Source organism: Oryctolagus cuniculus, chromosome 5 (genome assembly GCF_964237555.1).
Source record: "Oryctolagus cuniculus chromosome 5, mOryCun1.1, whole genome shotgun sequence".
NCBI classification, from domain to species: Eukaryota; Metazoa; Chordata; class Mammalia; order Lagomorpha; family Leporidae; genus Oryctolagus; species Oryctolagus cuniculus.
Window position 1 is genome coordinate 133,664,182 of NC_091436.1, and position 27,746 is coordinate 133,691,927.

Genomic DNA, 27,746 nt, shown 5'->3' on the forward strand with positions numbered 1-27,746 from the left:
ACTACCCGAGTTAGTTCCTGGGTTTCCATAGAGAATCTTGGCACTTGTCAGTGTTGGTCAGTTTCTTTTGTACTGTCTTCACCACAGGTGACCTGAAACACATCACGAAGCTGAAGCCCTGGGGCCTTTTTGAGGTTCTGGTGGAGAAGTATGAGTGGTCTCAGGAGGAGGCAGCTGGCTTCACAGATTTCTTACTGCCCATGCTGGAGCTGATCCCCGAGAAGAGAGCCACCGCCGCGGAGTGTCTGCGGCATCCGTGGCTCAACTCCTAAGCCCTGGCCAGCACTGCAGCAGCCATCACCGCACTGCCCCCGCCCCTCCCTCCAGGCATCTCTCGCTTCCCTTCTCAGGGTGAAGCTCTTCAGGGGATTCTAGATTTTTTTTTTTTTAAATCCACATGTTCATTTGGGTTTGCTTAGTTGACCCTGTGGAGGTCCCCATACCCGTTGGGCATCCTAGGTGAATTTGGCCTTGGTTGGGCTCTGCCAAAGACTAACGGACTGAAATGTGAAACAACCTCTCGCCCTGTACCCTCACCTCCTCTAGGAATAAGCATTTTTTCAAAAGAGCCATGAAGATGTGTGAGCCCACCCTTTATTCTCTGACTCTAGAGTCACATTTCCTAGCACACATCCTATTGCCAGCATAGCGACAAGGAGGGGAAGGGTGTGCGCTCTGTACAGCAGAGACATTAAACTTGCTGGATCCAGGCTGCATGGTCTTCCTGGATTGTTCTGTTGTTCCCCACGTTCACATTTTTTCCTGCAACTTCCAAGTTCCAACTCCACTTCCTTTTGAATGAGCTATGTAAACATTGAATTTAGGTACCATTGTATCACTGTTCAAAGCACTGTCAGATTCCTTTCATCCTTTAATAACTAAGATCTTTGAATCTTCAGTCTGATTTTTAATATAAATGAAACGGAACCATTGACTAGTAATTTCTTAGGCCCTCAGGTGTTCTGCAAACAGTCCTCTCCTATGTGTCGTCTGCTACCCTAAGAGCAGAGTTGGTTTTGATTGGCTACTTTGTTTCTTTTTTTTTTTTTTTTAATCATCTCTGGCTAACTTTACTCAGTGCCCTTGAGTTTAATGCCCTACAACTAAAGAATCAGGATGACTCTGGAAAGGAGATCTGGTCTCAGATCTTTCCCACACAGTCCTGTGCTTGTTTTTGGTTTTTGTTTTATTTGGTTTGTTCCCAAACAGCTTTTTCTTTCTTTGCCTTGCCTGAGATTCTGGCCTTGAAGCAGTTTCTCTCTGTGGCTCTGCCTTTCTCCTTTTCTCAGCGGCATGAGGTCTTTAACGAAAACCAGTTTAAAAGAACCATGGGGGAGGGGTGGGATGGCACTTTTGTTGGCTTTTCTTCCTCTTAGTTTTTAAGGTTAGCCATTCTCTGCTGCTATTTCTTTGTATAATGTAAGTTTGTAACCACAATTTTGAGATAATTAAGATGTACTTCAGGCCTTTTTTTTTTTTTTTTTTAATGAGAAGAGGCTTTTAGAATTTGATTTTAGGGTTGGCTTCTCCTAGACTTGCCCTAGACGTTACATATTCCTCAAGTAATATGAGAAGCAAAAGGGGGCAAAACTGGGGTCACAGCCGCTTACTCAGCACGGACCAAATGGGCCTTGGATTACAGCATCCTCTGGAAGCGGCTATTGGACTAATTTCCGGAAAGCCAAGGGGGTGCAACTTGAAGCTCTGCCAGCAAGCTACCAGGGAGAAAATTGGATAGCCATCTTTCCGTGTGAGAGCCTGGGATCGTTTCTGACATCTACCAGGAAAAAGTGGTGGCATTGTGCCATCCACTTAACTCAAAAACATTACTGCAAGTAACTGGTCAGCCATGTGTTGGATCCTTGACTGGATACTCCTGAAATCAGATATGTTCCTGTAGAAAGAATTTAAGTCAGACTGTATGCACCAATCAAGAATAAAGAGAGTAGATTACATCAAACAACGGCAGGGAAATCCTTCAGCAATCCCAATCCACTTTGGGTGTTCAGCTATATTTACATCTAGAGCAATAGCAGACTAGCACTGAATTCTTTTCTACATTGTAAAGTCACAGTTGTGGACAACAGGAATTCTGGTGAGGCTATAAAGGTGAGATAATAACACATAAACAGACTGAAGGCCTCATTTTAACAATTGACAGGAAACTCTAATAGGAGAGAAAACCTATAGCTTCATTTTGGAAATAAGGGCTTTTTTCTCCTGTCATTTAAGCAGCCAAGTGAATTAGAAGATTCAGAAAGAGGCAGCTGTAGAACTTGATCTCCTGAGTACCCCGTGTACCTGTACTGAGCTTAACCACATGCTGTCAAGTTGCCAAGATCTTACTAAAGGATTTCTATTTGCTGTTAAAAATAAAACCCTGAATACATTTTTATTCTTTCTACTGAGTGCATTGTCTGTTTTCTTTATAAATGCAGTACAATAAACAAATCATTTAATAACCTACATGTTTCTAGAACATTTCTGTTCATCTGTTGCTCAGGTTAGTCTGACCCAAATGGGGGAAAGGAATGGTTGAGAATGCTTTTTGAACTTGAATATGCAGTGAGACTGCAATTTAAACACTCACAGTTTGTGGGGTTTAGAGTTTTTACTTCTATCTTTAAATTATGGATAGGGCTGGAGCTGACGCTGTGGCACATCAGGTTAAAATGCCGTCTGCAGTGCCAGCATCCCATGTGGGTGTCAATTCGAGTCCAAGCTGCTCGACTTCGAATCCAGCTTCCTGCTGATGTGCTTGGGAAAGCAGCAGAGAATGGCCCAGATCCTTGGGCCCCGGCACCCACACGACAGACCCATATGAAGTTCTGGCTCCTGGCTTAAGCCTGGCTCAGCTCAAGCTGTTGCGGCCATTTGGGGAGTGTGGGGAGTGAACCAGTGGATGGAATACCTTTCTCTGTAAGTATGTGTGTGTGTGTGTGTGTTTCCTCTCTCCATAACTCTGCCTTTCAAATAAATCTTTAAAAAAAATAATAAAAATATAAATTATGGGTGGGGTGGAATTAGCAAAGTATACCTTGGGAAGTTGTTATTTCCTCTAGCATGTTCGCATAACATTGCAGGATTTTGTTCCTTTCGAATTAACATGCAGCATGTACAGAATGCAGGAGACGGAACTGTAAACCCTTCCTGAGGCCTGACATGATGAACACTTTCCTACACTAGTCTGATTCATCCTGAGGATAAATTCTTAGAAATGGCATATCTGGACCAAAGAGGCAGCACATTTTTAAGGCTTTTAGTAAATACTGCCTAACTTAACATGTCTAACAGGCTATATTCCTATGCACCAACAGTTTTAATGGACCAGTTGTACTCTCATTTTTTTTTTTTTTTTTTTTTTTTTGACAGGCAGAGTGGACAGTGAGAGAGAGAGACAGAGAGAAAGGTCTTCCTTTTGCCGTTGGTTCACCCTCCAATGGCCGCTGCGGCCGGCGCACCGCGCTGATCCGATGGCAGGAGCCAGGAGCCAGGTGCTTCTCCTGGTCTCCCATGGGGTGCAGGGCCCAAGCACCTGGGCCATCCTCCACTGCACTCCCAGGCCACAGCAGAGGGCTGGCCTGGAAGAGGGGCAACCGGGACAGAATCCGGCGCCCCAACCGGGACTAGAACCCGGTGTGCCGGCGCCGCTAGGCGGAGGATTAGCCTAGTGAGCCGCGGCACCGGCCTCATTTTATTTTTGATAGTTTGCCTCCTGGCCGGGGCTACAACTCAATAGGCTAATCCTCCGCCTGCAGCGCCGGCACACTGGGTTCTAGTCCCAGTTGGGGGCGCCGGATTCTGTCCCGGTTGCCCCTCTTCCAGGCCAGCTCTCTGCTGTGGCCCGGGAGTGCAGTGCAGGATGGCCCAAGTACTTGGGCCCTGCACCCCAGGGGAGACCAGGAGAAGCACCTGGCTCCTGCCTTTGGATCAGTTCGATGCGCCGGCCGCAGCAGCCATTGGAGGGTGAACCAATGGCAAAGGAAGACCTTTCTGTCTGTCTCTCACTGTCCACTCTGCCTGTCAAAAAAATAAAATATAAAATGAAAGATAGTTTGTCTCCCAAAAAGGAGAATCTTGTTTTAATTTGCCTACTGGATCCCTAGTGAGGTAAAATATTTGTCTCAGGGTTTTACTGGCCATTTGTACTTTTTATTTGTCTAAATTACCCAGCTTTCTTTTGGAATGCTCCCCTATTTTGATGATTTGCTCAGGACTTAACATTAAAAGTGATCAATTTTGCTTCATGTACTTGTCCAGTTTTTTAAAATTTTTTTGTTATCTCTACTTGAAAGACAAAGATCTGGCTGCTGGTTCATTTCCCAAATGCCTGCCACAGCCAGGGCTGGGCCAGGCCAAAGCCAGGAGCTCCATCCAGGTCTCCCACAGGAGTAGCAAGGACCCAAGTACTTGGGCCATCACCTGGCATCTCCCAGGGTACCTGTGAGCAAGAGGCTGGATGGTGAGTGGGGTGGCCAGGACCCTCACCAGGCACTCTGATATGAGATGCAAGAGTCCCAAGCAGCTACTTCTCAACATCTGTCCCTGTCAGGTTTTTTATTGACATTTCACTTTTATTTGACAGTTAAAAAATTTATTTTATTTATTTGAAAGAGTGACAGAGGTAGAGACAGAGAGGTCCTCCATCCGCTAGTTCACTCCCCCAGATGGCCGCAATGGCCAGAGCTGCGCCAGTCTGAAGCCAGGAGCTTCCTCTGGGTCTTCCATGTGGGTGCAGGGGCCCAAGCACTTGGGCCATCTTCCACTGCTATCCCAGGCCACAGCAGAGAGCTGGATCAGAAGAGGAACAGCCGGGACTAGAACCAGTACCCACATGGGATGCTGGTGCTTCAGGCCAGGGCTTCAACCTGCTGCACCACAGCACTAGTCCCTTGTGACAGTTTTTTTAATGTTACCAAGTTCTTCCCTCTCTACCCCTGTTCTATGTGATTTGTTTTAAGTATGCAATACTTCAGACATGTAGTGTGTTCATACTGTTGACCAGAATGTAACCCATTGGGATTCATTAAACCGATTTGTTTCCCACACCAGCCTATGCAGTCTCTCAGATTGATGTGAAAGCTGTAGACGCAGACTTCCCAGGGTCTTGGGAGGCCTGAGTGCTGTTGTAGAAGACCTTGCAGCTACCTCGAAAGACCCAGCAAGTTGTTCGCAGCTTCCCGGAAGGAGTCACAAGTTATAAATGGACATCAGTGTTGTCTGCTCTTCTACTTTTGGATCCTCTAGGATTTTCCACTTCAACCTTAGGAGGAAAATGCCAGATGGGTGACTTTACTGATAATAGGATCTAGATTTACATTGAAAAATAAGGCCTTAATGACACCAGAGAAGCCTTAGCAAACGCCTTGCGAGCTGGCAGAGCCCTGGTAATTTAAAGCCCTTCAAAAAAAAATTGTTTATGACAGAGTTATAAGACAGAGAGAAAGATCTTCCATTGGTTCACTCCCCAAATGGCTGCTACAGCCGGTGCTGCGCCTATCCGAAGCCAGGAGCCAGGTGCTTCCTCCTGGTCTCCCGTGCCAGTGCAGGGCCCAAGCACTTGGGCCACCCTCCACTGCCCTCCTGGGCCACAGAAGAGAGCTGGATTAGAAGAGGAGCAACTGGGACTAGAACACGGCGCTGGCCCCAAAGCCCTTCAAAATTTTTTAGTCAGGACAAACCTTGAACTGCATTAACAGGGACATTTGCTTTTGTATCACAAGGCCAGCGCCGCAGCTCACTAGGCTAATCCTCCACCTGCTGGGCCAGCATCCAGGTTCTAGTCCTGGTTGGGGCGCTGGATTCTGTCCCGGTTGCTCTGCTTCCAGTCCAGCTCTCTGCTGTGGCCCAGGAAGGCAGTGGAGGATGGCCCAAGTGCTTGGGCCCTGCACCCGCATGGGAGACCAGGAGGAAGCACCTGGCTCCTGGCTTCAGATCAGCACAGCATGTCGGCCGTAGCAGCCATTTGGGGGGGTGAACCAACGGAAGGAAGACCTTTCTATCTGTCTCTAACTCTGCCTGTCAAAAAAAAAAAGTTTAAAAACTACATGTATTTTGCCCTTATGGGGGCACTAAATCCCATATGTATGTGTGTATGAAAGAGCTACAGGGAGAGGGAGAGACAGATTATTCATCTGCTAATTCCCTCCCCACGTGGCCACAACGACCACTGCTGAGCCAGGCCACTGAAGCCAGGAGCTGCTTCTGGTCTCCCGTGCGGGTAGCAGAGGCCCAAGCACTTGAGCCATCTGCTGCTTTTCCCAGGGCCATTAGGGAGCTGGAGCAGAAGTAGAGCAGCCAAGACATGAACCAGCATCCATATGGGATTCTGGTGTCACAGGTGGTGGCTTTACCCACTGCAACAGTGCCAGCCCATAAACCAGGTTCTCGTGAGACCAGAAAAATAGTCCAGCTAAAAAGCCAGAAAAATGTGTGTTATGTGTTTAGGGATTTTTTTTTCAAAGATTTATTTATTTGAAAGGCAGAGAGAAGGGGAGACACATAGATCTTCCATCCACTGGTTCACTCCAAATGGCCACAACGACTGGGGCTGGGCCAGGCTGGAGCCAGGAGCTTCTTCCAGGTCTCCCACATGGGTGCAGGGGCCCAAGCACTAGGGATATCTTTGTTGCTTTCCCAGGCACACTAGCAGAGAGCTGGATCAGAAGTGGAACAGCCAGAACTTCAATTGCCACCCATATAGGATGCCAACGCAGCAAGCCATGGTTTAGTCTGCTGCACCACAGCCCCAACCCTGTGTTTAGAAATCTTAACCAAGGTGGGATATGGGCTTTTGGTCTAGCAGTTAAGCCAGCACATGGGACTCCTGCATCCCATATGGAGTGCCTGGGGTATGAGTCCCAGCTCCACTTCCAATTTCAGTCTCTTGCCAGTGCTCACTCTGAGAGGCAGCAGGTAATGGCTCAAGTACTTAGGTCCCTGATACCTATATGGGACACCTGGATTGAGTTTCGACTTGGCCCAGCTATTGGAGACATCTCCCAGCAGATGGTAGATTTCTCCCCCTTTCAAAATGAGAAAAGAAGACATTTTAGCCACAGCCTTAAGTTTACCTTTATCTTACTCTGGTTAGGGACTATACCATGCATGTCAAGGGAGGAGGGTTTCTAACTGATATCTATTTGATTTCAAGCCAATTTTAGCTTAATGTCTTCTTTCTGTCCTTGGTTCAGTTCTAGTTTTTATCCATTTAAACAACCTTGCCCTCCAAATAGCATACCTGGATTGTTCACAAAAGTGCTTGAGCTGCCCACAGTTTGAACTGTATTCATATTGTTCCGCTAAGACATTGTTCGGGTCTACTAGGTGTAGAGGAGAGCGGGCGGTGTTAGAAATCGCTTAGAGGTCAGATGAGAGAAATTTTCAGGGTTGGAGCTCTTCTGTCGTCTTCATCAACCTCTTATGAACCCAACGTGTCCATCAGCATGTAAGGTGACCAGAATCCAGTCTTCGTCCCCATGAAGCCTTCCAATAAATGCCTGTTGCAGCAGAATATTAGCTGAATAACCATGAGAAGCAACTTTTAGAAGGGCCCGGTGAGTGCTGCCTCCTGGTGTGCAGGCATTTTTGTGATCAAGGGTCTTGCGTGTGGACTGTGTGTTCTAACCCTAGGGTGAAAGTGATGGTGATGTCACTTCTGGGGCTGCATTACAAAGGGCTGTGGCTTTGTGCACCGTCTCTTGCTGTCTCGCTCTCTTTGGGAGCTCCTGTCGAGCAAAGCATTGGTGCCGCGTGAGTTGCCCTGTGGAGAGGCCGATAGCAAGAACCCTGCAACGCTATGCTCCAAGGACCTACAAGAAACAACCACAGAGCTTGGAACTGGATCCAACATAATTGCTGCCTGTGAGAAACCGTGAGGCAGAGACACTTAGTTGAACTTGGCCAGGACTCCTAGCCCTCAGACACAGAGAAATAACATGGGTTTTAAGTCACTAAGGTCTAGAGAAGCTTGTGTAGCAGTAATAATGGGTCGTAAGTCAATGAAAGCATTTAAGATACGCAAGTTCACGGCTATCCATGTCTGGTCCTTCCTCCCTCAAGCTTCCTTGCTCAGGGCTAGTCATTGTGGAGAAAGCAAGGACGCCGAAATCATCTCTCTGCCCCTAGCCAAAGGCAGGGCTAGCCAGAAACAAGCAACTTGGTAAGAGGCCTCATTTTACTCTTTAAACTTTCAAAGATGAAGGAGGTTGGATGTCTCCTTTAAGAATAAAAAGGGAAGCCTCTTGGAAGGAGTGGTTAATTAGTAGGTGTCTGAACAGTAGTCATGGTTACTACTAGGCTGAATTCTTGTTTTCCCTGAAGACAACGCAAGCTATGAAATCCGGGTCGCAGGGCTCACAGATTGGCAAGGCCTTCTCCAGTTCTGGTCACTGATCAAGACATCTGCAGCTTTGCTCAAACTCACGGGTCCCAGCAAGAGCAGGTGCGGGCACCTGAGTTCAGGTAGAGGCACCTGAACTCCAGTAGTTTCTGAAGACTACTAGAGTTTCTACTTGGGCGAAATAATTCAAGGGGAGCTCCCTGCTAATGTACCTTGGAAGCAATGGACAGCAGCTCAAGTATGTGGGTCCTTGCCACCCACATGGGAGACCTGGATGGAGCTCCTGTCTTCAGCCTGGCCCTGCCCCAGCTGTTGCAGCCATTTAGGGAGTAAACCAGCAGATGGAAGATTCCTTGCTTTCTCTCTCACTCTCTCTCCCCCTTTCTTTTTTTATTTGATCCATCCTCTGGTTCAAAATCCCCAAATGACCACATGGCCAGGGCTGGGCCAGATCACAGCCAGGAGACAGAAGCTTCTTCCAGGTTCTGCTGCCTTCCCAGGCACATTAGCAGGAAGCTGGATTGGAAGTAGAGCAGCCAGGACTCGAACCAGTACCCACATGGGATGCCAGTGCCGAAGGCAGCAGCTTTGCCCACCATGCCACAGTGCCAGCCCCTCTCTCTGCCTTTCAAATAAATAAATAGATCTTCAGGGGGAAAAATAATAAGATGCTATGAACCAAGTGTCAAAGTTAAATCCCATTATAATAGTTTCCTTTGCCAACAATTCAACTGGGACGATTCTGAAGCACGTTCCTGGCCTATCTGAAGATTAAACAGCACAGTGACTGGCAGGTTGTGGGGGTGCAGTGGTTAAATAAAGCCCACCAGCAAGGATAAGAGAACTTCCACGTCACACTGATCGTGGCTGGAGCAAGCAGCAGAATTCATTACAGTTGTGTCCTTTACCAACTGTAGCTGGACACACACAACGGCTGGATCTTGTTTCTCAGAGATCACCAACAAAGGCCTGTCTCCAGCTGCCATCTCCCAGGTAGGGGATCGCCTGAGATCCCTGTCATTGTCTTGGCATTTGCTACCTAAACTGAGGCTGCCCAAGTACTCACCATTGAATATGCATTATCCAAAAAGTTTGCGACAAGAAAGGTCATCTATTCCTATCACGAATTACTCAGCCGTAAGTCACAAGTTTCGGAAGCTGGGAGCCAATGCTGGTTAAGTCCCTGGATATGACAAGGAATTGTGATTCTGGGTTCCCAGGGAGAAAAGTCAAATTAGTCTTGAGAGTTTTGTTAGAGTTTTTTTTTTTTTTTAAAGATTTATTTATTTGAAAGTCAGAGTTACACAGAAAGAGAAGGAGAGGCAGAGAGAAAGGGAGAGGGAGAGATCTTCTGTCTGCTGGTTTGCTCCCCAGTTGGCCACAACGGCCGTAGCTGTGCCGATCCGAAGCCAGGAACTCCCTCTGGGTCTCCCATGTGGGTGCAGGGCCCCAAGGACTTGGGCCATCCTCCACTGCTTCCCCAGGCCACAGCAGAGAGCTGGATTGGAAGTGGAGCAGCCGGGTCTCGAACCGGTGCCCACATGGGATGCCGGCACTGCAGGCGGTGGCTTTACCGGCTACACCACAGCCCCAGCCCCTTTTAGAGTTTGTTAAAAGTGTTTATTTACTTCAAAGGCAGAGAGACAGAAGCAGATGCACAGACATCTGCCATCTGCTGGTTCATTCCCCCAGAAGCCCGCAGCAGCGGGCCTGGGCCAGGCTAAAACCCGGAGCCAAGAACTCAATCTGGGTGTCACATGAGGACGACGGGGACCCAAGTACGTGAGCCAGCACCTGCTGCCCCCCAGGGAGTGCAGTGGCAGGAAGCTGGAATCAGAAGCAGAGCCAGGACTTGAACCCAGGCGCTCCCGTATGTGATGCTGGCATCCCAAGCATCACACCCACGGATGCTTCTTACCCACGGAGCCAAACGCCCACCCCGCAAGAGGCGGCAGACCCCACGTTCACCCGGGCTTTGTTAGACTCCCAGATGCGTGCAAGGGTTCAGATTCCAGTAGCCTCTCCACTCCTTCCCCCTCTCTGAGCAGCAATGAGAAAACAGTATGAGAAGGGAGAAGCAATGGCGCTCCTTAATCCTCACCGCCTCTGTCCACGGCAGCCCTCGAAGACTTCTGCAAGCTGTCAGGGGTGCCGCCCTGGCCAGGCCCTCGGGAAGGCCCCCACCCAACCCTCTCTGTAGAGAGGACGGGCCACCCGAGGATGCTGGGTGAGGGGCTAGGAGAGACTGCTGCCCCCGGGAGAGGTCCTGGGATCCTGCACGCTTGAAGCCCGGAATGAAAGGCTTCACACATCAGGCCAAGCTGCCGAGCGCAATGAAGAGGAGGCTTGGAAGGAAGCTGCTGACCTCTGACGAGCTACATTCCCGAATTTTCCATTGTCCGAAACATGGGAGACCTGTGGTTTAAGAGAAAACAACAGATGGCAAGATTATAAAATTTGACATTTAAAAAACAGATTTAGTCATTTATTTGAAAGGCAGAGAGAGAGAATCTTTCATCCACTGATTCACACCCCCAAGTGCCTGCCACAGCCATGGCTAGGCCGTAATGAACCCAGAGGCCAAGAACTCCATCGAGGTCTCCCATGTGAGTGGCAGGGGTCCAAGTACTTGGGCCATCATCTACCGCTCCCAGGAGCATTAGCAGGGAGCTGGATCAGAAGTGGAGGTGTCGGGGCTGGTATTGTGGTGTAGTGGGTAAAGCCAATGCCTCAGAGCCAGCATCCCATATGGGTGCCAATTCAGGTCCTAGCTGCTCCGCTTCTGCTCCAGCTCTCTGCTATGGCCTGGGACAGCAGTGGAAGATGGCCTAAGTACTTGGGGGCCCTGCACCTACATGGGAAGACCCAGAAGAAGCTCCTGGCTCCTGGCTTCAGATCATAGTAGCTCTAGCCATTGAGGTCATTTGGGGAGTGAACCAGCAGATGGAAGACACTCTTACTATCTCTCTCTCTCTCTCCCTTTCTCTCCCTTTCTCTCTCCCTCTCTCTGCCTCTGCCTCTCTGTAACTCTGCCTTTCAAATAAATTTTTAAAATATTAAAAAAACAAAACTTGAGGTGCGAGGTCTCGAACCATTGCCATTTGCCATTACAGCCATTTGGGGAGTGAACAATGGATGGAAAACCTTTCCCTCTGTCCTCTCTATCACTGTCTGTAACTCTACCTGTCAAATAAATAAATAATTTTTTTAAAAAAAGCCAATAATAATGTCTAACAGAAAAAGCCATATATGCTCACATTCTACCAAGATATGGAAATTTCCCCATTCATGTGCAAGAGTATTCACACCTGCGTCTCCTAAAACACAGCGAGGAAAAACAAAAGGCAGCCACGGAGATGTGGTTGCCCTCTAATTCAGCAGTTCCACTTCTGAGTGGAAAAGTTACCGTCCACGACAACAATCCTAAACATCAAATAGCCAAGGGCTTGCTTAGGGGCTGAGAATATACCAGGGCTATGGAACTTGTGGATTTACGAAACTTTAGTAGAGACAGACATTTGCCTAGGGGTTAGGATGCCCTCATTCCCATCAGAGTTCCGTACCTGGCTCCAGCTTCCTGCTCATGCAGACCAGGGGGCAGCAGGCCATGGCTCAAGTGATTGGCTCCCTGTCACCCCATGGAAGGCCTGAATTGAATGCCTGGGCTCCTGACTTCATCTAGAGCCAAGCATAGAGGTTGCAAGCATTTGGAGAAGGAACCAATAGACAGACCTCACTCTCTCTCTCTGCCTCTCAAATAATTATTTTTTAGAAAAATATTCACAAGGAGCACTGCAGAAGCTTGAGGGGGAAGGTTTTTCCCTTTGCTGCTCAGTTTTTCCCTTTGCTCCTGGGAGCTGGTTAGAAGCGCAGCGCCCGGGAAAGCACTCTAGTGACTGAATCAGAATCCGCCTTTGACAAGACGCCCAGATGCCTGCACACGGGAGCCTGGGAGTCAGCTCCAATAAACGTGGGGTGTTGGGCCGGCGCCATGGCTCACTGGGTTAATCCTCCACCTGCGGCGCCGGCATCCCACATGGGCGCTGGGTTCTAGTCCCAGTTGCTCCTCTTCCAGTCCAGCTCTCTGGGAGGGCAGTGGAGGATGGCCCGAGTGCTTGAGCCCTGCACCCGCATGGGAGACCAGGAAGAAACACCTGGCTCCTGGCTTTGGATCAGTGCAGCGCTGGCTCTAGCAGTCATTTGGGAGGTGAACCAACGGAAGGAAGACCTTTCTCTCTGTCTCTCTCTCTCACTGTCTATCTCTATCTGTCAAAAAGAAAAAAAAATGGTTGGAATGGAGCTAACACACCCCTCCCCCCTGCGGAGTGCCAGTCCCAGGGAAGGGATGCTTGGGGGGGGGGCCTCTTTTCTTTTTAATGTATTCCTTATCATTCCTGTTAAACCACTTTTCAGCAACTTAGGGATAATAAAGAAATGAACACGCTGTGCTTTCTGCAGAAGCGGACGTTAAACCTGGACACACCGTTCTCCTTCCTGCCTCCACCCCGCGACCCGGGACGCGGGGCTGAAACCTCCCGCCCAGCACAGTCAGCCTAGCCTGCCTTTGCTGACTGTTTTCCTCTCTAGCACGTTTATCGGCTGCTTTATCGGGGTTTCTGGTATGTTTCTTGCAAATCACTTAACATTCTTTCTGAGCACCAGGGTCCAGATGACAACGCTGCCACCCACAGACGGTGCCGTCCCATTTGCACAGGGCCCACCAGAAGATGAGCTTCCGACACCCAACTCCCTGCCCCGTTGTCCGTTACTTGCTCCCTCCCACTGCTCTCCACAACTCCAGGCTCAGGAGCTGCATCCAGAGGTCACAGAACTCCTGGCTCCCGGAGATGCTGTCCCCTGCAGCCCAGCCCCAGGAGACAGGACCCCCACCCCACCCCCGGCAGGGTCCCTCAGGGAGGGGCCAGCCCGGCCTCCCACAGGCGCGCAGCCCACCCCGCAGTGGGGCAGTGGGATCACTCACCGCCCCCGGCTCCAGCGGCTTCACACTTCCTCTGTAAGGAAAGAGGGACACGTGTGTGTTTATAACCAAGCCTGCCCATCCCCCAGCGCCATCACATTCCTTGCACGTCTTCCTTTTATCAGCTTGAAATCCTGTGCGGCGTGACTGCTCCAAAGGGGCCATCTTCACCCCAAGTTGTGCTGCCAGTGCTGTGGGCACTTGCCCCGGGGCAGGGGGTGGAGCGGCTGCCTGCCCAGAAGCACCTGTTACTCACCCGGAATGTGCATGCGTTAGCAATGCATTATACACGCTACCAAGTTCCCAACACAGTCTTTCATGTTTTCTTCACATAAATTTACTTCCCTAACACCACATTTACCCATTGAAAGTGTGCCACTCCAGTTTCCAGCAGATGTACTACTGCGCGCTTCTGAAACATCTTCATCCCTCCCACACATACACAAAAGAAACCCTGTGCCCATCAGCGGTCCCCTCAACTGCGCCTTCTTCCCAGCCGGGAACTCCCGAGTGATCGGCCCTCTGGCTCCATGTCCTGGTCTGTCCTGGACTTTTTTTTTTTTTTTTTTTTGACAGGCAGAGTGGACAGTGAGAGAGAGAGACAGAGAGAAAGGTCTTCCTTTGCTGCTGGTTCACCCTCCAATGGCCGCCGCGGCCAGCGTGCTGTGGCCGGCACACCGCGCTGATCCGATGGCAGGAGCCAGGAGCCAGGTACTTATCCTGCCCCTCTTCCAGGCCAGCTCTCTGCTGTGGCCAGGGAGTGCAGTGGAGGATGGCCCAAGTGCTTGGGCCCTGCACCCCACGGGAGACCAGGATAAGTGCCTGGCTCCTACCTTCGGATAGGTGCAGTGCAACCAGGACAGGATCCGGCACCCCAACCGGGACTAGAACCCTGTGTGCTGGTGCCGCAAGGCGGAGGATCAGCCTAGTGAGCCGCGGCACCGGCTGTCCTGGACATTTTAAGTAAACGGAACCCAAGGCACACAAATGGAAACCAGTGCCTTGTGTCTGGCTTCTTTACCTTGTTTTCAAGGCTCATCTACATTGTAGGAAATTGTCAGCATTTCATTCCTCTTTACTGCTTAGGAATAAATATTCTTCATCGAGTGGATACACAAAGGTTCTTCACAAAGATCACAAACAGAACTAAAAGATGAGGAACTTGGGCCGGTGCTGTGGCATAGCGGGTAAAGCCACCACCTACAGTGCCAGCATCCCACACTGGCGCTGGTTCGAGTCCCAGCTGCTCCACTTCCAATCCAGCTCTCTGCTATGGCCTGGGAAAGCAGTAGAAGATGGCCCAAGTCCTTGGGCCCCTGCACCCGCGTGGGAGACCTGGAAGAAGCTCCTGGCTTCAGACCAGCACAGCTCCAACTGTTGTGACCAATTGGGGAGTGAACCAGCAGATGGAAGACCTCTCTCTCTCTCTGCCTCTCCTTCTCTCTGTGTGTAACTCTGACTTTCAAATAAATAAATAAATCTTTAAAAAAAAAAAAAAGATGAGGAACTTCTGGACTCTCTCTGCACACATGTCGTGTACCCATTGGGCAGATGATCGCCTTGCCATTGTTTTCCCTTTTTTGGCTGTTATGTTGCTGTGGCCATTGGTGTAGCGGTTTTTGTGCAGTGGAATGGAAGTACTGGGTCACATAATAACTCTATGATTAGCTCTCTGAGGGACTCCAGGGCTGCTTTTCTTTAACGTTTGTTTCTCCAGATGCTCACAAGCACTTGTTATTTATTGTTCACCGTTTCATTCCAGTCAACCTGGTGGGTGTGAAGTTGTAGCTCAATGTGGACTCGATCGGCTTCTTCCTAATGCTGAATGCTATTGAACATTCTTTCATGTGCTATTTGGGCCTTTATATCTTCTTTGGAGAAATGTCAATTCCAATCGTTTGCCTGTTTTTAAAATTGGAGTATTTATCTTTATGGTAAAGGTGTAGTTCTTTTATAAAATTACTTATTTTCATCTCACTGAAAAGACAGACAGAGGGTGAAAGAGAGCTAGAGAGAGAGAGATCTTCCACACACTGGTTCACTTTCCAAATGCCCACAAGAGCCCGGGCTGGCCCAGGACAAAAGCTGGAACTCCCTCTGGGTCTCCCATGTGTGTGGCAGGGTCTCAAGGACTTGAGCCATCACTGCTGCCCCCCAGGAACCACCTTAGGAGGAAGCTGGACTGAAGCAGGGCAGCCAGGACTTGAACCATGCACTCTGATATGGGTGGGGTGCAGGCACCCCAAGTGGCAGCTTCCCCTGCTGCACCACAACACCCGCGCCCTGAGCCGTAGTTCTTAGTATTTTCTGAGTACTAGTACCTTATCAGATTACTATTTGCAAATTTTCCTAACCTGAGTTATTTTCTAAAAAATTTTTATTACTATAAAGAGAATAGATTTCATGTATTCCATACATACAATTCTCTTTTCACTTTCTTTTTGGTGTTTTTTGTAACACAATTAATTTTTTTTTTTTTTTTTTTTTTTTTTTTTTTGGACAGGCAGAGTGGATAGTGAGAGAGAGACAGAGAGAAAGGTCTTCCTTTTGCCATTGGTTAACCCTCCAATGGCTGCCGCGGCTGGCGCGCTGCGGCCGGCGCACCGTGCTGATCCGAAGGCAGGAGCCAGGTGCTTCTCCTGGTCTCCCATGGGGTGCAGGGCCCAAGGACTTGGGCCATCCTGCACTGCACTCCCGGGCCACAGCAGAGAGCTGGCCTGGAAGAGGGGCAACCGGGACAGAATCCGGCGCCCCGACCGAGACTAGAACCCCGCTAGGTGGAGGATTAGCCTATTGAGCCGTGGCGCCGGCTACAATTTTTAAAATTTTGATGAAATTCAGTTTATCTATTTTTTTCCTTTGGTTGTGCAGTAGGTGTCATATCTAAGAAGACATTGCCTGGGCTAGCACTGTGGCTTAGCAGGTAAAGCCACCACCTACAGTGCTGGCATCCCATATGGGCACTGGTTTGAGTCCTGGCTGCTCCACTTCAGATCCAGCTCTCTGCTATGGCCTGAGAAGTCAGTGGAAGATGGCCCAAGTCCTTGGGACCCTGCACCAGTGTGAGAGACCCAGAAGAATTTCCTGGCTCCTGGCTTCAGATTGGCCCAGCTCTGGCCATTGTGGCCATTTGGGGAGTGAACCAGCAGATGGAAGACCTCTCTCATGCGCACGCGCACGCGCTTTCTCTGCCTCTGCCCCTCTGTAACTCTGCCTTTCAAATAAATAAATTTAAAAAAATTTCCCAATTCAAGTTCACAAATATTTATACAGCTGTTTCTTTCAAAGATTTTTATAGTATCACATCTTATATTTAGGTCTTTGATCAATTTTGAGTTAATTTTTGTATGTGGTTTGGTCAAGGGTCCAATTTCTTAAGATTTTTTTTTTTTGGAAGGCAGAGTTACAGAGGGAGGGAGAAACAGAGACAGAGAGAGAAGTACCTTCTATCCACTGTTTCACTCCCTAAATGGCTGCAACATATGGGCTGTGCCAGGAACGTGGAGCTTCTTTCGGGTCTCCCACATGGGTGCAGGGGCTTTAGGGTGCACTGCTTTCCCAGGCACATTAGCAGGAGCTGGATCAGAAGTGGAGCATTCAGGTCTGGAACTGATGCCCATATGAGAAATAAGCATTGCAGGTGGCAGCTTTACCTGCTATGCCACAGTGCCAGCACCCCCAACTACATTCTTCTGCTTGTACAATCTGGTTATTGAAAAGATTACTCTTACCTCATTGAACAAACTTGGTACCCTTTTTGAAAATCAACTTGGGGGGGCTGGCACTGTGGCATGGCAGGTAAAGCCTTTGCCTGCAGTGCCAGCATCCCATATGAGTGCCGCTTTGAGTTATGGCTGCTCCACTTCTGATCCAGCTCTCTGCGATGGCCTGCGAAAGCAGTGGAGGATGGCCCAAGTCCTTGGACCCCTGCTCCCATGTGAGAGACCCGGAAGAAGCTCTTGGCTCCTGGCCTCAGATGGGTCAGCTCCAGCTGAGATGTTGCAGCCATCTGTGGAGTGAACCAGTGGATGGAAGACTTTCTCTCTCTCTCTCTCTCTCTCTCTCTCTCTCTCTCTCTCTCTCTTTCTCTCTTTCTCTCTTTCTCTTTCTCTCTCTCTGCCTCTCAAATAAATAAAAAAGGAAAGAAAATCAATTGGCCACAATTGTTTGAGTTAATTTCTGGACTCTCAGTTCTATTGCACTGAGCTGGATGTCTATCTTGATGCTGGCAACATATTATCTTGATTACTGTAGCTATGTAGTAAGTTTTTTTTTTTTTTTTGTTTTTGTTTTTGTTTTTTTTTTTGACAGGCAGAGTGGACAGTGAGAGAGAGAGACAGAGAGAAAGGTCTTCCTTTGCCGTTGGTTCACCCTCCAATGGCCGCCGCGGCCGGCGCGCTGCGGCCGGCCGGCGCACCGTGCTGATCCGATGGCAGGAGCCAGGAGCCAAGTGCTTCTCCTGGTCTCCCATGGGGTGCAGGGCCCAAGGACTTGGGCCATCCTCCACTGCACTCCCTGGCCACAGCAGAGAGCTGGCCTGGAAGAGGGGCAACCGGGACAGAATCCGGCGCCCCGACCGGGACTAGAACCCTGTGTGCCGGCGCCGCTAGGCGGAGGATTAGCCTAGTGAGCCGTGGCGCCGGCCTATGTAGTAAGTTTTGAAACTGAAAAAATGTGAGTCCTAGGGCCGGCACCGCGGCTCACTAGGCTAATCCTCTGCCTAGCGGCGCCGGCACACAGGGTTCTAGTCCCGGTCGGGGCGCCGGATTCTGTCCCGGTTGCCCCTCTTCCAGGCCAGCCCTCTGCTGTGGCCAGGGAGTGCAGTGGAGGATGGCCCAAGTGCTTGGGCCCTGCACCCCATGGGAGACCAGGAGAAGCACCTGGCTCCTGCCATCGGATCAGCGCGATGCGCCAGCTGCAGCGCGCTGGCCGCAGTGGCCATTGGAGGGTGAACCAACGGCAAAGGAAGACCTTTCTCTCTGTCTCTCTCTCTCACTGTCCACTCTGCCTGTCAAAAAAAAAAAAAAAAAAAGTGAGTCCTCCAACTTTGCTTTTCAAGATTGTTTGAACTCTTCTGGGTCTCTTGTATCTCTGTTTTATTATAGGATCATCTTGTTAATTTCTCCAAAAACCCAGCTGGGATTTTGAAAGGGCTTATATAGAATCTGTAGATCAGTTTGGGGAGTGATGACCTTTTTAACAATATTAAGTCTTGCTATCCATGAACATAGGATGTCTTCCCACTTGTTAACATCTTTGATTTCTTTCTAGAAAATTTCTGAAGTTGGGGCTGGTGCTGTGGTGTTCTTCCAAGTCACTTTACCTCCGGGTTCTTTCCTGTGCAAAGGGGAACCCTGGCCCTGCTCTGTCATTTCCACTGTTGTGGCTCAAAGCAATGAATGCTGGAGCAGAGCCTTGCTCACAGGTACAAGTGTGAGTCCCCTCGCCAGACTTTCCTGAAAGTCAGACTCTGACTGACTTTCCTGACTGACTTTCCTGACTGACCTTTCTCTTCTTTGAGAGAAGAAAAGCAACCCATCCTTAGTAACTTTCTGGCTGCAGGAAGGCTATGTAGGTGTTTCCTTAAAGTTCACAAGCAAAAAAGAATAGAACAAGCGCTATACAACAGGGAAGGAACTAAAGTACACAGAGAAAGGATTTCCTTCCAGAGAAGACAGGACAGAGTATGTGGGAGCTGAAGGCAGAAGGAAAATGCACTGACAAATACAGAGAATGTCAAAGGGACAAAACCATCTCTTTATATAAAAGCATCTTAAAGAGGATTTATGTGGGGTCCAGCATTGTGGCTGGCATAGCTGGTAAAGCCGCCTCCTTCAATGCTGGTTCAAGCCCCAGCTACTCCACTTCCAATCCAGCTCTGCTGTGGCCTGAGCAAGTAGTGGAAGATGGCCCAAGTGCTTGGACCTCTGCACCCATGTGGGAGACCTGGAGGAAGCTCCTGGCTTCTGACTTCAGACCATTGTAGCCATTGGAGGGGTGGAGGGAGGAGGCGAACCAGCAGATAGAGAATCTGTCTGTCTCTCTCTCTCCCCCACTCTTTTTTTTTTTTTTAAAGATTTATTTATTTATTTGAAATAGTTACACAGAGAAAGGAGAGGTAGAGAGAGAGAGAGAGAGGTCTTCCATCCGATGATTCACTCCCCAATTGGCTGCAATGGACAGAGCTGCGCCGATCCGAAGCCAGGAGCCAGAAGCTTCTTCCAGGTCTCGCACAGGGGTGCAGGGGCCCAAGGACCTGGGCCATCTTCCACTGCTTTTCCAGGCCATAGCAGAGAGCTGGATTGGAAGTGGAGCAGCTAGGACTAGAACCGGTGCCCATATGGGATGCCAGCACTTCAGGCTTGGGCATTAACCTGCTGTGCCACAGTGCCAGCCCCGCTCCCCTACTCTGTCTGTAATTCTGCCTTTCAAATAAATAAAGTAAAGATGGGACATTTAACCTAGTGGCTAAGACACCACATCCCACATCAAAGTGCAGCTCTGGCTCCTGACGCCAGCTGCCTGTTAATGCAGACCCTGGGAGGCAGCAGGGATGGCTCAAGTACTTGGGTTCCTGGAACTTCCCAGCTCCCTGCTTCCAGCTTCCGGCTTCCGGTTTCCACCCAGCCCAGCCCCAGCTACTGTGGACATTTAAGGGAGTCACCAGTGGATGGGAGTGCTTGCGTTCTCTATCTCTTTAAAAAAAAAAAGTAAAAAATGAAAAAATAAAGACTTCAAATAGGTAGAAAATGCCCCATGCAGGCATCCAGACAGATTCAGGGGTGGAACCTCCAGCTCCAACTGGACCTCACAGGGAGCCAGAAGGATTAAACAGAAGGGGCCCCTGCGAACCAGCTTCCTGTCACTCCTGCTCGTGCAGAGGCTACACGAGGGCGTCGAGGGCCTGAGTCCTGAGCAGACGCTCCGAGAAGCGACCCGGCCGCACGGTTGACAAGACTTCTTGCCCCAGCTCTTTCTGGTAATTCGTTTGCCACTTTGACCCAGGAGAAGGGGGTCCACAGGGGGCAGGCAGGCGGTGCCGGGAGGGTAGGCTAGAGTTGGCCTTTCTGACTGGTGGCTTGGGTTTTGGATGAAAGGGAATTGAAACAGGGCGGACCCCCAGGAATCCACCAGGGCGCTCAGCCCCCACCATGCGCTCCAGGAGCTGCCACTTCTGCACCTTCCCTGGGTGCGCCCACTGGGCTTCCTCTCCCTCCCCAACAATGCACCCCTGCTGTCCCCTCTGGGCAAACTCCCCCATTCTACTTCAAGGCCCACCCCAGCGCCTGCTTCCTCCCCAGGCTGGGTGAGGGCTCTCACCCCTGGAGACTCTCAGAGAGCTGGGCTGGGCGGACCCCCTGGAGCACACACAGGCCTCCTAGCATCCCGTCATCCACTGCCTGCAGGGCCCTCCGCCCCGTCTTTATCCTCGGGAAGCACAGGGCTGTAACTGGTTAGTCCTGGTGTCCCCAGCCCTCAGCCAGGAGCTGAGACACAGAGGACTGCCCGAGAGCTCTCCCCCCATGCCCGTCGGCACGCAGGGACCCTGCCATGGAAGAGGGCGGATTACCTTTCCCATCTGCCTTGTAGTCGTCGGGGAGCAGCTTGTCCTGCCGGTAGCCCAGCACAAACGCCAGGAAGGAGAGGATGAGGGCGTCGCCGATACTGAGGATGGCCAGCATGAAAGCCCAGCGGATGGTGCAGTGGCCCAGCGTGTACTTGCCCGTCTGTTCCCCACACATGCGCCGCACCTCGCTGGAGTCCCAGCCGTCGGGGTAGACCAGACAGCCAATCATCAGGCCCGTGGCTGAGGGGACAAGAGGGGTCGCTGCTGCTGTGAAGGGGGGTTACATCCAGCTCCCCGTTCACCCTGGACTGCTGTATCATGCGTTAACAGCCTGGAGGCGCACAAGATGCGGCTCCTACTGGCCTTCCATAGAGCACAGTGGGGAGACTCCCAGGCGGGCCCTGGGACCCAGCAGTTAGGGGCAGATGCGGAGAGCTGAGCTCCATGGCCCAGGGCGGATCTGCTGTGCCAGCAGGGTGGCCTGGCAGGCCGCTGGCCATGCTCTCCACCCTGGACTCTGAGGCACTGCTCGCCTGGCTTCCAAGCCCCCCAGAGTCTGGTCCCAGACTCTGGGACATTGTCATGTACATTTGGTCCTGGTCCAACATCTCAGAAGTAAGCATAATAAGAAGGCATCAGGCCATGGCTGGAGCAGCTGTATTTTGCCTTTTCCCAGTACATAGCACAGGAGGTGCCCTAGAACTCAGGCATCTTGGAGTCAGGGGACACGGGAAGGCTCTCCAGCCCCGCCCTGGCTGCCACCTGCCTGAACTTTTCACTCAAGCAGGTTTCCCCCTCCCCCACTACTCAGTGCAGTACAGGGCGGTGTCCACACTTCCTTTTTTTTTTTTTTTCAAAGTGGTTTTTTTTTTTTTTTTTTTCAGGCAGAGTGGACAGTGAGAGAGAGAGACAGAGAGAAAGGTCTTCCTTTTTGCCATTGGTTTACCCTCCAATGGCCGCCGCGGCCGGCGTGCTGCGGCCGGCGCACTGCGCTGATCCGAAGGCAGGAGCCAGGTGCTTCTCCTGGTCTCCCATGGGGTGCAGGGCCCAAGGACTTGGGCCATCCTGCACTGCACTCCCGGGCCACAGCAGAGAGCTGGCCTGGAAGAGGGGCAACCGGGACAGACTCCGGCACCCCGACTGGGACTAGAACCCGGTGTGCCGGCGCCACAAGGTGGAGGATTAGCCTAGTGAGCCGCAGCGCCGGCCCACACTTCCTTGAAGCTAAGAAGCTCTGGCAAAATTTAAAATCCTTATTCTCAGGTCAGGGTTGAGAATGCCCTTTTTTTCCCTAAGATTTATTTATTTATTATTTGAAAGGCAGAGTTACAGAGAGGCAGAGAAAGAGAGAAAGAGAGAGAGAGAGAGGTCTTCTACCACTGGTTCACTCCCCAGTTGGCCACAACAGCCGGAGCTGCACTGATCAGGAGCCAGGAGCTTCCTCTGGGTCTCCCACATGGGTGCAGGGGCCCAAGCACTTGAGCCATCTTCCACTGCTTTACCAGGCTATAGCAGAGAGCTGGCTCGGAAGAAGAGCAGCTGGGACTCCAACTGGCACCCATAGGGGATGCCGACACTGCAGGTGGTGGCTTTACCTGCTACGCCACAGCACCAGCCCCTCTTCTGGGTTTTCCATGCAGGTGCAGGGCCCCAAAGACTTAGGCCATCCTCTACTGCTTTCCCAGGCCACAGCAGAGAGTTGTATTGGAAGTGGAGCAGCTGGGACTCGAACCGGTGCCCATGTGGCATGCCAACACAGCAGGTGGCAGCTTTACCTGCTATGCCACGCTCTGGCTCTGGGAATGCCTATTTTTAAAAAGCTCTCGGGGGCGCTGTGGAGTAGTAGGTTAAGCCTCTGCCTGTGGTGCTGGCATCCCATATGGGTGCTGGTTTGTGTTCCAATTGCTCCACTTCTGATCCAGCTCCCTGCTGATGGCGTGGGAAAGCAGCAGAGGATGGCCCAAGTACAAGGGCCCCTGTACCCACGTGAGAGACTGGAAGAAGCTCCTGGCTCCTGGCTTCAGAAGGGCTCAGCCCCAGCCATTGTGTCCATCTGGGGAGTGAACCAGCGGATGGAAGACCTTTCTCTCTGTCTTTCCCTCTCTCAGTCTATAACACTACCTCTCAAATAAATAAATAAACCTTTAAAAGAAAAAACTTCATGTACCATCTGGACCCGTCAATAGTCCTACAAAGTAAGGCAGATTTTAATATCCCCACTTTACAGAGTAGAAAACTGAGAGCTCCGAGAAACCAAGCAACTCAGTCATTCAGCTAAGCAGAGCCAAGGCTCGAGCCCCCTTCTGACTTCCCTGATGTCCAAGTTTATTCCGCCACACCCAGAGTGACATCTCTCCGAAGGGCTGGGTGTATTCAGGAGTGACATCTGACTTCTTGACAAACTGAGAAGAGTTTCAGGAAGATAAGCAAGGTGAGCGAAAGGGACCCTTCCCACAGCTTTTCGGTAGACCTATATAGCCAGGCGCTTTCCCCACGTGGTGTGAGGCCAGCCCCCGGGGGCAGGCATGGCGCCTCACTCTGCAGGGGCTCCACGCAGGCGCAGGGGCAGGAGTCCATCGTGCACATCCCCCGCTCTCTGCTCCTTTCCCCTTTCATAGCATCTCCCCGCAGGGCTTCCCAAAAGGGCCCAGGGCCTCTGGCTTGGAGACAAGCTGTCCCTGGGGTGCCACAGCCCCTGTGAGCAGCCCACCCATCCCCCCTAACCCTGGCTCTGGGCACACTGGCATGCCTCAGGGCTCTCAATAGAGACCAGCGTGGTGTTCTGGGGGCCAATTCACGCATCCTTCCTGATCTCCATTCTCTTATCTTTAAGACAGACCAATGCCTAACTCCCAGCAGGGTTGTGAGAACCAAGTGTGATCCTGTGTAGAAAATGTTTACTGCGGTGTCTCGCTCATGAGCGGCGAAGCAATGTCCGTCCTTGCTATTATTACCGGCACAGTAGTCAGAGAGAAGCCACCTCAGAGGGTGTGGGTATCACTAGCCCTGCTCACAAACACACCAGGTGCTTGGCAGGATGGTGCTCCCTGCCCCTTCCCTTGGGGTTGGGCATAGCCACATGACTTCCTTCACCAATAAGGCACGAGCAGAAATGTGGGTACTTCCTGGCCTCCTTTAACTGCTGGCAGGAGACCTTCTGGAATGTCCTCAATGACCGTAGCCCAGGACAGATAATGCTAGTGGTTGTGTGCCATAAACACGAGGCAGGCCTGTGCTTTAAGCCCCTTGGAGCTTGGGAGCTTGGGAGCTGTTTGCTACCGTGGCGTCGCTTCCCAGCCTGAGTGCTCAAGCACTTTCTGTGTTTTTCACATTAACTGAGCACCTACTATGTGCCAGGCAAGGGGTTGGACACGCCTGACCTCATAAGGATCCTAGGGAAAAGGCAGAGAGCTGCCACATCCTGCAGAAGACATACGATGGACTCAGTGTTTCATCCGCCGAAATTCTGACGCTGACATCCTCACGGCCCCTGTGATGGCATCAGAGGACGAGGCCTTCGGAGGGTGGGACTGCGGCTTCATAGAAGGGACCCCAGGATCGTTCTCACCCTCTTGCCACCATGTAAGATGTCAGCAGTCTGCAACCCGAAGGAGGCTCTCACCAGAGCCCGACAGCTGGCAGCCGGGTCTCAGGCTCCCTGCTTCTAGAACTGTGAGAAACTAGGCTCTGTTGCTTAAGCCCCCCGTTTACGATAGTTCGTTCTAGCAGCCCAAAGTGACTAACACCTGAGGTCACCAAGACCCAGAGGTCACAGGCAATTTTGCTCTCCCTCTGCTTGCAGGGGCTGAGAGCACCCCCGGCTTCCAGAACTTCTATTCATATTGTTAGCAGCAGCCCCACGGTGATGGGTGATGCTCCTGTCACCAGGCCTACTCTCCGCCCCACCCCCTCCTCGCTCCTGGGCTTCTTGGCAGTGATGAGCTAACCTGAGCTAACCGGTCTAGGGCTCCTCAGGTGGATGCCTCTCCCAGCTGCTGGCTGTGGGGCACACCCCCCTCTTCCTCCCTCAGGCTCATCCTCCCTTCCCAGCTCAGCGCGATGGAACGTGACACCACCTTTGCCTGCCCCCGGTATAAATGTTTCATGGGATGGCACCTGGCCACTTCTGTTATCAGTGTCTCCAGGTCTGTGACCCAGATAGGTCTGACTCAAATGACCCAGGCCAGCTCAGCAATGACACCTGTTGCAGAATGTTCGGGGGTGGGGTGGGGAGCAGGGGCACAGCATTGAGGATGAGAGGAGGGTGAGTCTCCAGCATCCCGTGGCCGTGGTGTGAAGGCCCTGATGGGAGGACCAGCTGTCCAGTGCGGCAGGATCCATTCTGCTCTTCAGTCTTTATTCCCCCTTCTTTCTCCTCTCTGCCCACCAGGACTTGACTCACACCTGCCCTGGCCTCTTGTAATCCACAGGGAAACTAGAGAGGAGGAGGAGATAGTGGGAGGGTCTGGGGGCAGCTCTGAAGCCAGGGGAGTGGCCTTAGTGCAAGTGTGGGAATCAAGTCTGTCGCTGGCTCATCTCAGCCCCCAGGAGCTGCGTCTGTCGGAGGAGCCCGCACCTCACTGCGCTGGGATGAGGCTCCTCCTCCTCAGGTTCGCGCACGGAATACATCGAGCTTCCCAGGACCCGCACCACATTCTCCACTGCCAGCTGATCTGACACAGCCTTGGCCAAGTCGGATCCTCTCTCTTAGCCCCCAGAGTCCTCATCTAGATTCGGGGGCTGGGGGATGGGAACAGCGCTCCAGGGTCCCCTCCAACTCTGCAGCTTGGTTCTGTGTGCTTGGTGGTCTGGGATTCAGATTCGGGTTTTTTCCCACCTATTACTCAGCTTCTCACTGTAACCAGTGCCCCTAAGATGGCTTTCCTGTAGCCTCCAGGCCCCAGCACTGCTCCTGTCAGCAGCATGGACAATCTTTGTGCAAAACTGGGGTGGGCAGGGACTGAGAAACCAAAGACTGCAGGACAAGGTCTTAGGCCTCTCCTTGGGCCCCAGAGGAGAGCAAGACTAGTTGGCCCAAGGACTAAGAGGCCTGCCTGGGGCCAGAAACAGGAAGAAGGGTAGGGAAGGCCTTGCCCAGAGCACCACAATGACCTCCTCCTCTGTGGAGTTTTAAATAACCTGCACAGCCTCCCTCCAGCTCAGAGCATCACTGCATTTGCCGCCTCGAGTATGGAATCCCAGAAGCAGGGAACACAGACTCAAGACTCCACAGAGAATGAGCAGACTTCAGACACAAGTTTCCATGGCAGAAGCCACACTCGGCGTGAAGTCACGCTTCAAAATCAATGACTAACCTTGGCACCTTCCCGAAGAGCAGTTGGGGGTGGAAAGGAAGGAGTGGGAACCAGTGTCGGGGCGCTGTTCAAGGAGAAAGAATATCACCCAGAAGTGACAGATGAGGGCACCGGGACAGGGTTTGACATCTCTGTTCACCTGGGGTGTGGTCCTATGCCCACATGGCGGACCACGGAGCTTCCCTCTTCCTCATTCTCAGAGCTGCAAGAACCCCTGGTGTGGTGGCCTAGATGTCCTGTACTCCCAGGCAAGTCGCTTTCCCACTCTGGGCTCCGAATTTCATCAGTAAGATAAGAGGGTGGAACAGTTTGATCTCTAGGGTCCTTTCCGCCTCAGCCATCCCAAGATCCTCTACTCCTCAGAATCTCCCATAAAGCACCGAGCACGGCTAGGCTACAGCTGAGCACCACGGGGGCCCCTGCCTTCCCCAGCCCTTCAGCCCCGCTCACCCGCAGCCAGCTGCATCCATGCACAGATTTTGTAGACAGTGGCCGTGTTGCAGACGAAGAACAAGCTGAAGCAGATGATGGAGCCAATGATGAGGAACATGGCCAAGGCCACAAAGAACATGGCGGTCTTGAAGGCTCTGGAGGGGATGGAGGAGAAATCCAGCGGGCCTCCCTTGCAGATGAGCTCGGAGGACAGCACGTTGCCCACGCAGTAGGAGAAGAGTCCGAAGTAGCCTGCCTGCGGTGTGCTGACGCTGTCGCCGATCCAGTAGGGCTGGATGAAGAGGGCCATGACCAGCACCGAGAAGCAGATGGTGAGCGTGCCCCACATCACGCCCACGGCGCGCGCGTTGCGCACGTAGTTGGTGTGGTAGATCTTGGCTGCCTCTTGGGCCGGCAGTAGCTTCGCCATGGTGAGGGCGCGCCTTTGTGGTTGTAGGCCCCCCAGGTGGGTCACTCCTCAAGTTTTGGGGAGAAGGCCGAGGTCAGGGCCCAAGGGGAAGGTCTCTCCAAGGTGGGAGGAAGAGGCTTGCCAGGGACAAGGACAATCTTGGCTTCGTCGGGGAACGTTGGCCGGTGGCCTGCGCCGGCTCTAGCCAGGCCTGTCTGGTGCCTCCGGCCTGCTCTGCGACCGCCAAGGTTTCCGGCCAGAGGCGCCGCCCTGCCCCCTCCCCTTTCCCGGCTCAGCGCTCCAGGGAGCCCCGCCCCCTCGGCCGCCCTGCGCGGAGACCGAGTTTCAGCACCGCGGCCAGCGCCTGGGCGCCGAGGCGGGGCCGGGGTGGACGGCAGAGGTGGGGCCTGCGGCCGCCAAGACCTGAACTTAGCCCTCCAGCCGCTCGCCCTGTGCCCTGGGAGTCGGGACCTTGCTTCTCAAGGCGGGGCTGCGGCTGTCACATTTTCCCCTCCTCGGCTCCTCCCAGCCGCAAAACCACATCCCCGCACAGAAGCGCCTCCCACATCCCCGCCTCGCTCTCCGATGCTCCCTCTGCGCCCTTGCTCGCTCCCACCCCACCACCCGCGAGCCAGCGAACTCTTTGCTGGTTGTCTCTTGCGGTTCCCTGGTTTCGCATCCCTGTCTGTCACTCAGCGGTTACC

At 51.9% G+C, this 27,746-nt stretch overlaps 2 protein-coding genes across 2 annotated transcripts in view; one reads left to right on the forward strand and one right to left on the reverse strand.

The window, feature by feature from the left end:
* Positions 1-2,466, forward strand: part of SRPK1 (SRSF protein kinase 1) — a 71,487-nt gene extending 69,021 nt beyond the window's left edge. Inside the window, 1 exon segment of the mRNA XM_070074152.1 lies at positions 88-2,466. Within this exon segment, the coding sequence (XP_069930253.1) occupies positions 88-272 (185 nt within the window). The 3' untranslated portion in view covers positions 273-2,466.
* Positions 1,029-27,565, reverse strand: LHFPL5 (LHFPL tetraspan subfamily member 5). Its single transcript, XM_070074153.1, has 6 exons — positions 26,652-27,565; positions 20,890-21,126; positions 13,323-13,353; positions 7,241-10,756; positions 3,689-5,263; positions 1,029-3,338 (listed from the first exon to the last, which is right to left on the reverse strand). The coding sequence occupies exons 1-3, from the start codon at positions 27,061-27,063 to the stop codon at positions 13,343-13,345; spliced, it is 660 nt and encodes a 219-aa protein (XP_069930254.1). The 5' UTR covers positions 27,064-27,565; the 3' UTR covers positions 1,029-3,338; positions 3,689-5,263; positions 7,241-10,756; positions 13,323-13,342.
* Between the last annotated feature and the right edge of the window lie 181 nt (positions 27,566-27,746).